The following is a 15,248-nucleotide window of genomic DNA, read 5'->3' as shown; positions in this document are numbered from 1 at the left end:
ACTTCCAAATGTTAATTTCATGTCTGTCACATCCTTTTAAAAATTCTAGTTTGGTAGTGCTTATAATTTATGTAACATATTAGTACAGAAGGACTTGAGTATGGTTTATAATTCAATATATACCTACAGGGGATACACACTTAATTTTTCTTTACTGATGGGATTTATGATAAAGTTTGGAGGCTGTTATTTTGGAAATAAGCTCTCAGTCAGGTGGGAGGCCCCAGTGGAGTTGAGAAGTGAGGAAGATAAAGAAAAAGAAGTAGCCTGTCCCTAAATGTAGTTATCATATAAGTCCCAAGAAATAGAATTCTAGAATCTCTTGACAGCTGGAAACAAAAGAGCTAAGAATTCTTCTTTCCCTAAAGCTCTACAGAAAGGTCCTTGGTTTGGCCAAGATCCCTTGTGCCTGGTCAGGATCAGAATGGCTTCGTGGGATGCGGGAAGCTTGTGTGAGCTCCTAATCACTGATTAGGTAAGTAGAATGGTGTTTCTCCCCAGAATCACCTGAGGCATGTCTCTGGGGCAGGTATCCTTTTAATAAGACCAAAATCACTCTAGATTGGTTCCAAATAGGAAAAAGAATACGTCAAAGCTGTATCTTGTCACCCTGCTTATTTAACTTATATGCAGAGTACATCATGAGAAATGCTGGGCTGGATGAAGCACAAACTGGAATCAAGATTGCCAGGAGAAATATCAATAACCTCAGATATGCAGATGACACCACCCTTATGGCAGAAAGTGAAGAAGAACTAAAGAGCCTCTTGATGAAAGGGAAAGAGGAGAGTGAAAAAGTTCATTTAAAGCTCAACATTCAGAAAACTAAGATCATGGCATCTGGTCCCATCACTTCATGGCAATTAGATGGGGAAAGAATGGAAACAGTGGCTGACTTTATTTTTGAGGGCTCCAAAATCACTACAGATGGTGATTGCAGCCATGAAATTAAAAGATGCTTACTCCTTGGAAGGAAAGTTATGACCAACCTAGACAGCATATTAAAAAGCAGAGACATTACTTTGTCAACAAAAGTCCATCTAGTCAAGGCTATGGTTTTTCCAGTAATCATGTATGGATGTGAGAGTTGGACTATAAAGAAAGCTTAGCACCAAAGAATTGATGCTTTTGAACTGTGGTGTTGGAGAAGACTCTTGAGAGTCCCTTGGACTGCAAAGAGATCCAACCAGTCCATCTTAAAGGAAATCAGTCCTGGGTGTTCATTGGAAGGACTGATGTTGAAGCTGAAACTCCAATACTTCGGCCACCTGATGCAAAGAGCTGACTCATTTGAAAAGACCCTGATGTTGGGAAAGATTGAAGGCAGGAGGAGAAGGGGACGACAGATGAGATGGTTGGATGGTATCACTGACTTGATGGACACGAGTTTGGGTAGACTCTGGGAGTTGGTGATGGACAGGGAGGCCTGACGTGCTGCGGCTCATGGGACCACAAAGAGTTGGACACGACTGAGCTACTGAACTGACTGACTGACTGAAATCACTCTGGTGAAGCCATCTGTCCCAAAGAATCAACAATGGCAACCCCCAGCTAGAAGGATGTAGAATGTTGTACTTGGGGCCACCACTGCTATGGGCTTTTATTTTATTTTGATTTGCTTGAGACCAGTGAGAGTCTAAAGATAAGGGATAGAAACCAACTGGATTTGTAAACTCTGTGTCATAAACCTCGTTGGTCTCCCTCTTGGTGTCTGGCGCAGTGCTAGGATATAGTTCCCTGCTTTACATCAGGGGTTTTTGCTATAAAGGTCCAGATACTGAATATTTTAGACTTTATGGTCTATACAATCTCCAACACAACACTCAACTGTAAAAAGCAGCCATACGCAATATATTACTGGATGAGTATGGCTGTGTCCTAATAAAACTTTACTCACAAAAAGCACTGACCCTTGCTACTCACCAGTATGTATTTGGACACCCCATCTGACATGTAGTCACCTTATTGGTCAGTTACCTTAAAGCCCCCATAATGATTCCCCTCTGGCCTTGCTGAATATTCAGCCTTGTTCTTAGCCTCTCCTCTCAACTGGGAAACTTAGCTCCATGAGGAGAAATGAACAACTCTAGAAATGTCTAGGCAGGTGAGGAAAATGATACTGGATGAAAGTATGTATGAATGTCAGGTTCAGAATCAGGAGCAGTTATTACCAGAGATTTCACTCTACCCTCATCTCAGCAAGGTTGTCCTATTTGGGGAAGACAAATTTCTTTGGGAGAAGAAAGCACTTTTGGAAAACCAGTAGCCAGCAAGGCAGGGACCTTTTGATCCTACTTTCATTTTAAATGGTTAGGTGGGAGTTCCTTCATGTCCTCCCACCACCAGCACTTTCTCCTCTTTTGACTCATCATCATTTGTCCCCTTCTTGCTTGCCATTGACACCAAGCTTTTCAGGGGGACCCATGAAACAGTGATGGAAGAACCTAGAAAAATATTATATTGCATTTGCAATATAACACTGATATTTTTGAAGCAACATTCCCATGTTTGGAAAAGTATCAAGATAAAAAGGAGATAATGAGTTATGAAAGTGTGAAAAAAATAAAAAAGAGGAAAGATAAGGTGCTAAATATTCTACCTTCTGAATGGATACATGCATATGTATTGCTGAGTCCCTTTGCTGTCCGCCTGAAGCTACCACAACATTGTTAATCAGCTATGTGCTGTGCTGTGCTTAGTCGCTCGTCATATCTGACTCTTCGTGACCCCATGGACTGTAGCCCACCAGGCTCCTCTGTCCATGAAATTCTCCAGGCAAGAATACAGGAGTGGGTTGCCATGCCTTGCTCCAGGGGATCTTCCCAACCCAGGGATTGAATCCAGGCCTCCCACATTGCAGGTGGATTCTTTACTGTCTGAGCCACTGGGGAAGCCCGGTAGTCGGCTATACTCCAATGTAAAATAAAAAGGTTTTTTAAAAATAAACATAAAAAAGAAAACATTTCCTGTCTTCTTAAAAAATCTTCTCCCTTCAATAAACTCCCAACAATAAATCTTAAGGTTGTCTATGAAGACCCATGTATATCCATCTCTGGTTGAAACTGAGATGTCTGATTCTATGGGTACAGGCGATGCTTACCTCATTGTACTCTGGTTATTTCTATTCATAGAGTTAAAATGGGGAATCCGAGAAATGTGTCACCCTCTGTGGATTCTTTCTGGACATCAGTAAAGGAAGGTTGATTCCCTTCCTTGCCAGGTCCCAGGAGCTTAGCATTTACTTGAAAGTAGCATGTAGAATGGCTTCCCAGGTGTCACTAGTGGTAAAGAATCTGCCTGCCAGTGCAGGAAACCTAAAGAAACTCAGGTTTGATCCCTGGGTTGGTAAGATCCCCTGGAGGAGGGTATGGCAACCCACTCCAGTATTCTTGACTGGAGAATCCCTTGAACAGAGGAGCCTGGTGGGCTACCGTCCATGGGGTCACAAACAGTTGGACGTGACTGAAGTAACTGAACACGCATGCATAGCCGTGTAAAAAGTTTTAGAGAGCCTGCAATCATCCCTTCCCTGTACTATGTACTATTGGCACTTGGATTTTCCCTGATGCTGGTTCTCAATGTTTACAAGTGACAGGCTACATTCAGGCTGGCAGATTTGGAAGTTCTTGTTGGCAAGAAACTTAGTCTTGGGAATCAAGCTGGGTTGTCTGATGTGGTCTCTTATTCTTGACAGGTTCTGCTTCCAACAGGCCTGGAGATGAAGGCTGCTGGTATTTTGGCCCTGATGGGCTGCCTGGTCACAGTCATTGAGCCCAAAATCTACACTCGATGTAAACTGGCAAAAATATTTTCGAGGGCCAGCCTGGACAATTACCGAGGCTTTAGCCTTGGAAACTGTGAGATTTCCCCCTTCCTGTTTTCTTTCTGCCCTTTAACTCTTCCTTGAGATGTCAAAGGCCCCTCCCATACCCACTTCTGTTTGCTTCCAGCCTGTCCTTGCTCTGCCCCACCAGCGACGGCTGCTGGCTGTTTACCTGTCCTCCACCATTGCTCTCCGGAGCTTCCCTCCTCCTCCCTGCCCATCCTGTCCTCACTCCTGGAGTCCTGTGTGATTGACACCAGTAAGGAAAGGAGAAAACAGCTTCCTCTGGCTGGCATTGCAAGGGGCAGACCTGATGTTTAGTCTGGGCCAGGGTCAGCCACTGACTAGGTGTGCCCCCCTGCCCATCCTGTGCCTCTCAGATGTGCTACCTGCCCTGACACTCCCCAGGGCGTGTCGGGAGCAGAGCGTGGGTGTAATACGTGTAAGGGAGCGCTCCCCTAAGAGCAGGTAGGAGGAAACAATGAATTGCTTTTATTGACACTCCTGGCTATTCTCCCCCTCTAGGGATCTGCATGGCCTACTACGAGAGCCACTACAACACCACGGCTCAGACCCGGCTGGAGGACGGAAGCACCGACTACGGCATCTTTCAGATTAACAGTGACACGTGGTGCAGAAGCGCGAAGCTACAGGAGAAAAACCGCTGTCACGTGGCCTGCTCAGGTAGGCTTCTGATTCCGCAGATATCGCCCTTAGGAGCAGACAGGAAAGCTGGCCATGGAATATCCACCCATCTTCTGCTTTACCCAAAATTTGGAAGTTCAGATGTGCAAGTGGGTCTGTAAATAAATTATTATAAATTATTCAAGAGTTCCCCAAAGTGGCACTCACAACCTTGTGGTCGACTTGTCCAAAGATGGCCTATTCTATCCAGGGTGGGTTTTATGAAGCCCACCACAAAAACAGGGGCCTGGACAAACGACCTGACTACCCTTCCATGCATAGAGAGGTTAAATATGTTCATTAAGAAGGAGAAAGCTGTTCGCTAGCTGCTTTCCATAAGCAATCCACTCAAAAGATGCAGTTGATGCTTCTTTATACAGAATGAGACAAATTCACTTCACATAGCACTTCTTCAACAGTAGAAATGATGCTAGAATTTATTTCTAAGTCTTTCTATTCAATCATTCAAGAAATATATGTGGGCATAGAATTGAGCATAGCAGGACTCTTTAGACATGAATTCTGGTATTAAGGAAGAGTGCTTATACAAAGTTATATAAATGACTGTAAATAGGTGCGAGCTTCAGAGGAAAGAGATGTTATTAATAAAGTTATGGAAAGCTTTATAGGTAGCATGATATTTTATTTAATATTTGGAAGATAGATAAGATTTGGATATTCAAGGATAGAGAAGTGTTACTCCAGTTAGGAAGGGCAAAAAAGCAAAAATGCACATAAAATATAACAGGACATGTGGTTGGAAAGCTTGATGACCACCTGACCACGAAGGGCGCTGGGACCCAAGCTGAGGAGAGTGCCCTCAGCTGATTTCTGCCCGCAACAGGAAATCAGAATGGGCCAGTTAATTCGTCATTGCTTCAGAAAAATGAATATGCAAGCTGGATATGAGAGAGATTAAAGAAGAGACAGTTTAATTGCCCCTTTGATTGTTGAGGTGAGAAATAAACAGGCCTGAATGATGGTCATGGCTGGCAATATAGAGAAGAACATGCCAGAGACAACCGTAGAAGGTTGAAGCAAAGTAAGTGACTGTCTTGTTTGCTCACCTGTAGAATGCAAACCCCATGAGGGCAGGAGTTCTATTTCAATCACTGATGCATTCTCAATGCCTAGAATGCTCCCTGGCCATTGTTGGAGCTCAAGAAATATTCATTGACTAAATCAATGGAGGGAAGGTCAAAAGGGTGAAGACAGGGAGCCATAAAATATTCTCCAGCAAAAAAAATTTTTAAAAAATAAATAAAATTTAAAAAAATATTCTCCAGCAAATTCCTTAAGAGCAGGAAATAATCTTTTAATTTCTCGTAGACATGCACAAGATAATCAGTAACCTAGTGTGAATGTATGAATGACTGCACACTGTGTTAATTTACCTAATAAATTAGTAGTCCCTGCCCCTGCTTTACTATGGAATGCTCACTACCTCCTGAGGCCAACCACTCAATTTTTGGTCAGCCCTTATTTTAGAACATTCTTTTGTTGAGCCAAAATCCATCTCCTCATAGCATTCTCCCACTAATGCTGGTTTCTCCTTCTGGATTTATTAAAAACAAATTTTCTCTATTTTATATATTGTTTTTGTTCAGTCGCTTAGTTGTGTCCAACTCTTTGTGACCCCATGGACTGTAGCATGCCAGTTTCCTCTGTCCTCCACTATCTCCTGCAGTTTGCTCAAATTCATGCCCAGTGAGTCGGTGATACTATCTAACCATCTTATCTTCTGCTGCCCCCTTCTCCTTTTGCCTTCAACTTGTCAAATATTTGAAAATGATGATTAGGAGGTACTTCTTATCTCCAAATCTTATCTCCCAGGCTAAAACATTCAATACCTTCACTTTTCTACAGATATGACTTTTTAAAACCCTCCCCTTCCTGGTTAATCTCATTAGCATACCCTGCGAGCTTGCCACTAGAGTTTTCCAGTTAAATATGGCGGTTGGATATATAAGTATTGTTTGAAGCTGAAAGTGAGAGGACTAATGGTGACTAATTTAGCAATTAGAGAAACCTCAATCCTAAACTGACCATGGGAAAGCCAAAAAGCAACCACAGGATCCCAAAAGAGCTCAGAAATCAACAACATCAGCTACTTCCAGAAACTGGGGTGAAGGCAGGCTAAAAACGGTATGATTAATTGGAAAGTCAGTTGAACAGCAGCTGACTCATCTCCTGATTCCGTTCATCTATTGACTGCTCCTCCCAACCCTGGCAAGTTACTGGAGCTCTCTCTTGGACAGAATAGGTAGAAATTCTCTCATTGAGGGACCTCACCAACATTTGAGTGTGAGAGTTTCATCCTAAGAGGGAGTCAAGTTCCTGTAGTTCCAATCACCTCCCTCCACTCTGATCCCTGAATGATGGCAGCCAGCCTAATCTTTCCAGAAGAGAAGACCCTAGTCTGGGGAATCCAGAGAGAGGAAAAGGAAAACTAGAATCCGAGTGGGGGCTTCCCAGTGGACAAACTAGCTAGATCTCCCCCAGTGAGATGCACAGTTGAAAATCCCCATCTCTGTACTGGAATCCTAATCAGCTTTTTTTTTTTTTAAGCATCCTTCTCTTAAATAAGTGCAGCTAACTAGAAGTCTGCCAATGACTAGACTTCATAGGCTGTTACTGGCATGAGAAAATGAGACCACCACCAACAACAACAAAAACCAGATAAAAGTAATTTGTTGAAAGCAGAGATTATGCAGCAAAATGAAAACTTCAAATGAAAAAAACCTATTATTAATATCTTTGGTATATTTAATTTAGAATTAATTTCTTATAGACAGCATATAATTGAGTGCTGCTTTTAGAGCTTGTCCAACAATCTCTGCTTTTTCACAAGAATGTTTAGATCAGGAAACTTTTTCTGAAAGGACTAGATAATAAATATTTTATGTTTTGTGAGCCATATAGTCTCTTTTGTAATTATTCAACTTGCCATACAGCACAAAAGCAGCCACAGACAGTATAGAAATGAATAGGCATGATTGTGTTCTAATAAAACTTTATGTGCAAAAATGGAGGGTGGGTCTGTGGGCCATAGTTTGTACTGAACTTTGATTTAGATCATTTATATTTAATGTAATTGCTGATATGATTACTTTGAAATCCACCATGTTGTTATTTGTTTCCTATTTGTTCCATCTATCCAACTACTCTTGGTTTATTTTTCCTGACTTTTGGATTAATTGAATATTTTCCAGTATTCAATTTTATTTCTATCATTGGCTTTTTAAGTATATGTGTGCATGCTTAATTAGTCGCTTAGTTGTGTCTGACTCTTTACAACCCCACGGACTGTAGCCCTCCAGGCTCCTCTGTCTATGAGATTTTTGAGGCAGGAATACTGGTGTGGGTAGCCATTCCCTTCTCCAGGGGATCTTCCCAATCCAGGGATCAAATCCGGGTCTCCTGCATTGCAGATTGATTCTCTACCATCTGAGCCACCAGGAAAGCCCTTATTAACTTCATTTCTGTTTTATTTTTAGCAGATCCTCTAGGGTTTACAATATGCATCACTTTCTACCTCCAAATAACATTATACCACTTCACATATAGTAAAGTTGACACTTGAACAAGGTACTACTAAAACCTACCATTGACTAGAAGCCTTACCAACAGCATAAGCAGATGACTGACACATATTTTGTATATGTATTATATACTGTATTCTTACAATAGAGTAAGGTAGAGGAAAAAAAAAGTTAAGAAAATGATAAGGCAGAGAAAATACATTTACTCTATCATATATACTGATTCTGTAAGCTTATATCACCTGTTTATAAGATGAATCATCTGTCAGTACCCACATCAATTTTGTTTTAGATGATACAAAACACTGTAGATGTTATATATATTACTAACACTGGACACTAAAATGAAAGATAATGTGAAAAAGGAATTCATATTTATAGGTATAATGATTCATGCATTAATAACCGAGAAGCAGCAATATGATCATTTTATGATCCCCTAGTGCCATCAATACAATTGCCTCAAAATAGCCCAGCCTATACTCTAATGAATGGTTAGAAAATTTTAATGGCACGCAGTATTAAAGTCATGTTCATAATAAAGTATTGGAAGCACTGTTGCATTTTTAAATGAGAGAAAGAGACATATACTGTACGGTAATATAATTCTCTGAAGGCAAAGTTATAAAACAGGAAGGGAGCTAAAGTGAAAGTTGCTCAGTGTGTCTGACTCTCTGTGACCCCATGGACTTTAGCTCTCCAGACTTCTCTGTCCCTGGGACTCTCCAGGCAAGGATACTGGAGTGGGTAGCTGTTCCCTTCTCCAGAGGATCTTCCCAACCCAGGGGCTGAACCCAGGTCTCCAGCATTGCAGGCAGATTCTTTATCGTCTGAGCCACTAGGGAAGCCCAAAAGAGCTTACACATTGTTAATTTTATATTAAATAACACCCACCTTGTGCCTATTAAGGATAGACTAGTGCCTACACAAGAGAAGGGGACAACAGAGGATGAGATGTTTGGATGGCAACACCAGCTCAATACACATGAGTCTGAGCAAGCTCTGGAAGTTGGCGATGGACAGGGAAGCCTGGGCGCGCTGCAGTCCGTGGGGTCACAAAGAGTTGGACACAACTGAGCAACTGAACTGAACTGAGTGCCTACATATATTTTATGCATTTATGATATATCTAACTTTTTATTAACTTTTGATATTTCTAGGCTATGTGGTCTACAAGTGTTTTCAAACTGTCACAAATCTAAAAAAAAAAAAAAAATGTTTCCAATATATTCATCAAAAAAAAATCCAAACCAATGTTTTTCAAGGATCTGCTGCATAAGAATTTTATACTACTGTGGTTCAATTTTCCCCATCATGTCTTCTGTGCTAAGTTGTCATCCTTTTTACTTCCACATGTTATACACTTCACAATGCTTTTAAAAAATAATTTTATTTATTTATTTTTGGCTATGCTGGGTCTTTGTTGCTATGTGGTCTTTTTCTCCAGCGGCAGCAAACGGAGGTTACTCTCTAGTTATGCTCAGGCTTCTCATTGTGGTGGCTTCTCTTGTTTCAGAGCATGGGCTCTAGGGTGCATGGGCTTCCGTAGTTGCAGTCATGGGTTCAGAAGTTGCAGTCCCCAGGATCTGGAGCACAGGTTCAGTAGCTGTGGCATATGGGCTTAGTTGCTCCAAAGCATGTGGGACATTCCCAGATCAGCGACTAAACCCGTGTCTCTTGCATTGGCAGGCAGATTCTTTACCATTGAGCCTCCAGGGAAGCGTGATGAATGCATTTCTACATACATTACATGCATGCTCTACACCTCACAACATGTATAGACACAGTACATTTTTTTTATTATTTTTGCTTTAAATGACTATCTTTTAAGTAAAATGTTCAGATGAGAAGGATCTCTTTATATTTACCACACAATATTTATCATTTGGGGCTTTCCAGGTGGTTCAGTGGTAAAGAATCCATCTGCCAATGCAAGAGGCTCAGATTCTATCGCTGGGTTGGGAAGATGTCCTGGAGGAGGAAATGGTAACCCACTCCAGTATTCTTGCCTGGAAAATTCCATGAACAGAGGATCCTGGCGTGCTGCAGTCCATGGGGTCACAAGAGTCAGATACGACTGAGCACACACACATTTACCAATTACCACATTCTCTATACCTTTGGTGCCTTCATTTGGACACACAGTTAAGGGCTATTTTCTTTCAGCCTAAAGAACATCCTTGAACAATTTCCTGGAGTGGAATTTTTCTAGGAAGCACCTTTCTGCTTTTGTGTGTCTGAAAATGTCTATATTGCCTTTTCTTCTATAAGAGATATTTTCTATGTATATAAAACTCTAAGCTGAGAGATGGAGAAGGAAATGGCAACCCACTCCAGTATTCTTGCCTGGAAAATCCCATAGACGGAGGAGCCTGGTAGGCTACAGTCCATGGGGTAGCAAAGAGTCGGACCCGGCTGAGAGACTTCATTTTCACTTTCAAGCTGACAGATATTTTTCTCTCAGCTTACTAAATATGTCCATTATCTTCTGCTTGACTTATTTATTATGAGAAATCAGTGATTTTCTCACTTGAGTTCCCTGTGTGTATCATGTCCTTTTTCTCCATCCCCTTTCTTCATCAACAGTATCTAGCAAGTTGATCACAAATGCCCATTTTTTGTGTGTTTATTTTGCTTGATATTCACTAAAATTTTGGGTCCCTGAGTGAATAGTGTTTAAACTTTCTCCTTCTAGGAGTCTAATAACACACATGCTAGATCATTTTTGTATTCCCATTGGTCACCAAGACTCTTTTTCTTTCAGACCTTTTCCCTCTCTGTGTTTTATTTTCAATCATTTTATGTTCAAGATCTCTGATCATTTTCGTGAAGTGCCTGATCTATTAAATTCAGCAATTGAATGTTTCATTTCAGATATTGTATTTTTTTCAATGCCAGGTAGTTATTTCTTTCATTTGATTGATGTTTTCCTATAAGTCCTTGCTATCAATAAACATATTTATAAGCACTGTTTTAAATTTCTTATCTAATTCAATCATCTCTGTCATTTCTAGGTCTTTCTCCTGGCTGTGAGTTATGTTTTCATATCTTTTTGTACATTTGATCAATTTTTTACTGGATACTAGATTGCATGTATATTACATTGTTGAGTGTCTGGATTATGCTGTGTCCCTTTAAGGATTATTCAAGGTCATCTTGGCAAGCAGTTAATTCTGGTCCGGGACATTCTAGAGTAGTCTTTATGGGAGGGCTTGTGCAGCCTTACTATCAAGGTATTTATCTATAGCATCTCTTGAATAAACCAGGGCTCAGCAAAATCTCTCTCCTCTGGCCAGTAACAGATCACGTCTCCCTGTGTGAGCCCTGCAATTGCTGAGGTGTCTGATAGCAGTTTTCTGGTTACTCTCATGGAGTTTTTCAGTCAAAGACTCAGAGATCTCTCTCTGCAGAGTTCTGGCACACTCCTGGGTGGCTCTGTCCTCACAGGGACCCCTCTCCATAAATTCCAATTGTCTTGGCCTCTGATCTCTGTCTCCTCTACTTAGATTGCCATGGCCTGCCTGGATTTTACCTTTGTGGTCTGGAAAGTGCCTCTGGGCAGAAAGTCACAGCAATCCCAACGCTCACCTCATCTGGTTTCTATCCCTCAAAGATTCTGCATTCCCTATTGTCTAGCTGTCTAGCTGTTACAGGAGGAGAGAAAATCTCGAGTGCATCATGGCCAAGCTTGACTTTATGTGCAGTTTACTAACTGAATATTGTCCAATGGAACAATTAACGAAATGTGGGCTAAAAGTATATTTACAAGACAACAGTGGATTCTCAGAAATTAAAATGTTAGATGGCTTATGGTTAGAGGTGAAGGATCACTCATATCTGTTTTCTCATAAAAAGAGCTTGGGATTTTTAGGGAAAGCTTTAAAATAGAAAACAGGATGTTGGTTTTATATCCTAATCACCCTCCATGACTGTCCTCCCCCAGCCTCAGGCCAGAGAGTCTATAATTAGCGACAATGTCATTCTGTCCCATGGATTACAGAAGTAGGGCTATTCGTCATGGAAACCTGGAAACAAGCTAACATTGGGGTGTGTGTGCAACGTAGGTGGCATCTCATGTGTGTACAAAGTACACGCACCTCATGCCCATCTACTGAAGCTAGTCCTCTTCTCATTCCCAGACCAGATCATATGCCTCAAATTGCTGTCAACCTTCCCCAAACTATTTGACCACAGTATTTGTTCTATAGAGATATAAATATATCTATGTATACACACACACATGCATATAATAATACAATAGCCATTTTTGTTTCCCTCCAATAACTTAGTCCTTATTAAAATAGATTTTAAGAAAGCAGTCATTGCCTCCTGTATCTAGTATAGCCCACCTGTATCAATCTCTGTTTCTCCTACCAGCCTGGTATCTGAGTTGGCTGTTGCCACTTCAGAAACGACAAGGAGATGTAAATTCTGGGCAAGGTAGTGACACTTTTATGGGGGCCAGGGGGATGCTGAGGAGAGGCTGGTTTTGCGGTAGAACTCCACTGAAAAGAAATGGTTCTTTTTGTGTAGATTGTTGCTGTTTTCTGTTGTTGGATGGGGGAGAATAAAAGATTCCCTTGAATGATGTTTGATATTCAACAGAACCCTCTCCTTATCCGTGTGTGACTGGACAGAATTGTCTATTTGAACACTGAGCAGAAGCCACTATTGGCTCAGGTCCTTGTACATACGTGCTCCCTGGGCTCATTTCTGCCCCTTTGCTGCCCCACTGTGGTGATTTCACTGTGTTTCCACATTTTAGCCCACAGCCAGTTTCTTTATTCCCCAGCCCCTTACCCCTTTAACATATTTTTGCAAAGAAATTCAAGGTTCCATGCAACTTGTTGTTGTTTGTTTTTTGGTCTTTGCAAAACATCTCACTTGTGCAATAAAATGGTAGAACAAAGTGGGACGCTGACAAACACTTTCCATGGATTGTACAGACTGAGCCTGCAGCACCTACCCTCCCCACCAACCTGTCCACAGCATCTCCAGACTAGCAACCTGCTTCACCCCCAGTGGGACCCTTGTTCTCCGCGTGCACGTCTAGCAGAATATCCTCCGTAGATCACAGCTACAGTCTCCTCTGCCCACTCCTGCTTCCACCCATTCTTCTACAGGCGTGGATCCCTAACAAAACCACCTTGCACCCCAAACTCACCTCCACATCTACTTCTGGAGAACGCAACCTGAAACAGAAATGATGTTGGGCCTTTTTGTTTATTTGCCTTTTCTTGTCATATTCGTGTTGAGACGGATTTTGAGGTCACTTCTGGTGAAGTGATATGAGTTAACACATTTTCAGTTGAAAGATTTGTTATGTCTGAAAGTCACAGAAAAAGTAATAAAGGCAAAGGTTTCACATAAAGCTTAAAGTTTTCTGCATGTGAAAAATACTTTGGGTATAAAAAAAAACTTAATGCACAAACCAGAAAGCTATAATAAATAGAAGTTTAATCATTACATATAAAGAGATCTTACATGCCAAATTAACATGAGTAAAGAAAACACTACTATCCTGTCTAGCTTTTATGTTTCTTTAGGAGATAAACATTTTCCTATTGTGTTTTCCCTTAAACACTTTTCCAAAAAAAAAAAAAATTTTTTTTTTCCCATTATGTTTTCCCTAAGCACACTTCCAAAAGCCTTTCAGGGATGGTCTAGTCCTCTACCAAAGAGTCCTAAACTTTAAGATGTGGATGGCCTAGAAACAAAAACAATCCTTTCTTTGTGAAGAAGTGGAACAAAAAAAAAAAAAAGAAGAAGAAGGAGACAGCTCATAGTTCTTCCTGCTCCAAAATGCAGTGAGAAAAATGAAGAAAATCTGATTTGGGCTTCCCCTCCTCCAACAGCAAATTCTCAACTAACCCTCTACTACTCTCTCTTATAGCCTTGATCACTGATGACCTCACGGATGCAATTATCTGTGCCAAGAAAATTGTTAAAGAAACGGATGGCATGAACTACTGGTAAGAGTCTTTCCTTGGGAGACAAGCTGACATGGGTGAAACCCTTAGTGTATGTGTCCATCCAAGCTGCAGGGGATGGGAACAAGTTCACCTCTGCAGAGTGGTCCAGTGATTTCCACTTGACCTTGTCTATGTCGTCTTCCATCACTGTGTGGATGTGCAGTGAACCTGGGATTAGTATGGGGAGTAGAGGGTTAGGGAGTCAGAATTATTTGCAATTGCTTTTCACATCAAGATGTTCCAAACAATGAAGAGAGGGCTATTTTCTCATGTGAACTGGAGAACATCAATGAAGACAATACACTAGAAGAAAAAGTTCCAGCTTGCTCTAAATTTGGATAAGATTTGGGAAGTCAGGGGCAGTGAGAGGAAACTAACCATGTTGGTTACATGAGACATTGACAGGAAACTTCCCCAGGTGGTGTGTGAGCTATGGCTTAGCCAGTGCACACCGGCTCTCTGTGGCTGTGTTTTCTTGTGAACGTTGCTGATTGGGTCACTCACTTGCAGAACCCAAATTTTAAGAGATGTGGATGTTTAACTAAATGCCCCATCCTTATAAAAGTTGTTTGCTTGTTGCTGAGGCTCATATAGACTAGGAGAAAACCAGGGAGAGGGCAGTCTTAAGGCAAAAGGGATGGAGTCTTTAGATCAGGACTTAGATCAGGACCAGAAACAAATGACACTAAAGCCTGGGCACTGCTGTTTAAGTGGGTTCCTTGTCTATGGTTTTTGAGCCTCAGCACATTTGGACTGTCACACTTGCTCTGTTGTTCCTTCTTCCCTCTCCTCCCCAGGCAAGGCTGGAAGAAGAACTGTGAGGGCAGAGACCTGTCTGAATGGAAAAAGGGATGCGAGGTTTCGTGAACTGGACAGTACCAAGGATGCTTCATGACAGCCCCTAGTGAGAGTGGTCATGTCATCTTGTCCTCCATCCTCCTGATGATCCTTCTCAAAGTTGGAGAGGGAGAGTTAAGCTATATTTTTAAGGAAATAAATATTTCCATTTAAATGTCTTGACTTCACCCTGACTCAGTTTCAATGATGTCATCATAGTACAAGCTTAAGACTTGAAAAGTCACCTATAAAATGTTCTAGTCCTAGGAGGAACAAACTTCTCTTCTTTATGGCTGCTTATTTTAAAAACACAATTCTCGGGTCCAGGGGAACACTAGAGGAATGATTGTAGTTTGCTGACCTCTGTCCTGGAGCACTGAGTCCTTCTCC

The 15,248-nt window shown here is 41.4% G+C and overlaps 1 protein-coding gene across 1 annotated transcript; it reads left to right on the top strand.

The window, feature by feature from the left end:
- The first annotated feature begins 383 nt into the window (after positions 1-383).
- On the top strand, positions 384-15,045 carry LOC122681771 (lysozyme-like protein 1). Its single transcript, XM_043884197.1, has 5 exons — positions 384-475; positions 3,695-3,857; positions 4,349-4,507; positions 13,943-14,021; positions 14,819-15,045. Exons 2-5 carry the CDS (start codon positions 3,719-3,721, stop codon positions 14,886-14,888), a joined length of 447 nt encoding a protein of 148 aa, XP_043740132.1. The 5' UTR covers positions 384-475; positions 3,695-3,718; the 3' UTR covers positions 14,889-15,045.
- Positions 15,046-15,248: the final 203 nt, after the last annotated feature.

The sequence above is a fragment of the Cervus elaphus genome, chromosome 23 (genome assembly GCF_910594005.1).
Source record: "Cervus elaphus chromosome 23, mCerEla1.1, whole genome shotgun sequence".
NCBI classification, from domain to species: Eukaryota; Metazoa; Chordata; class Mammalia; order Artiodactyla; family Cervidae; genus Cervus; species Cervus elaphus.
The sequence above is the reverse complement of the archived record's forward strand: the minus strand, read 5'-3'. Positions and strand labels throughout refer to the sequence as shown.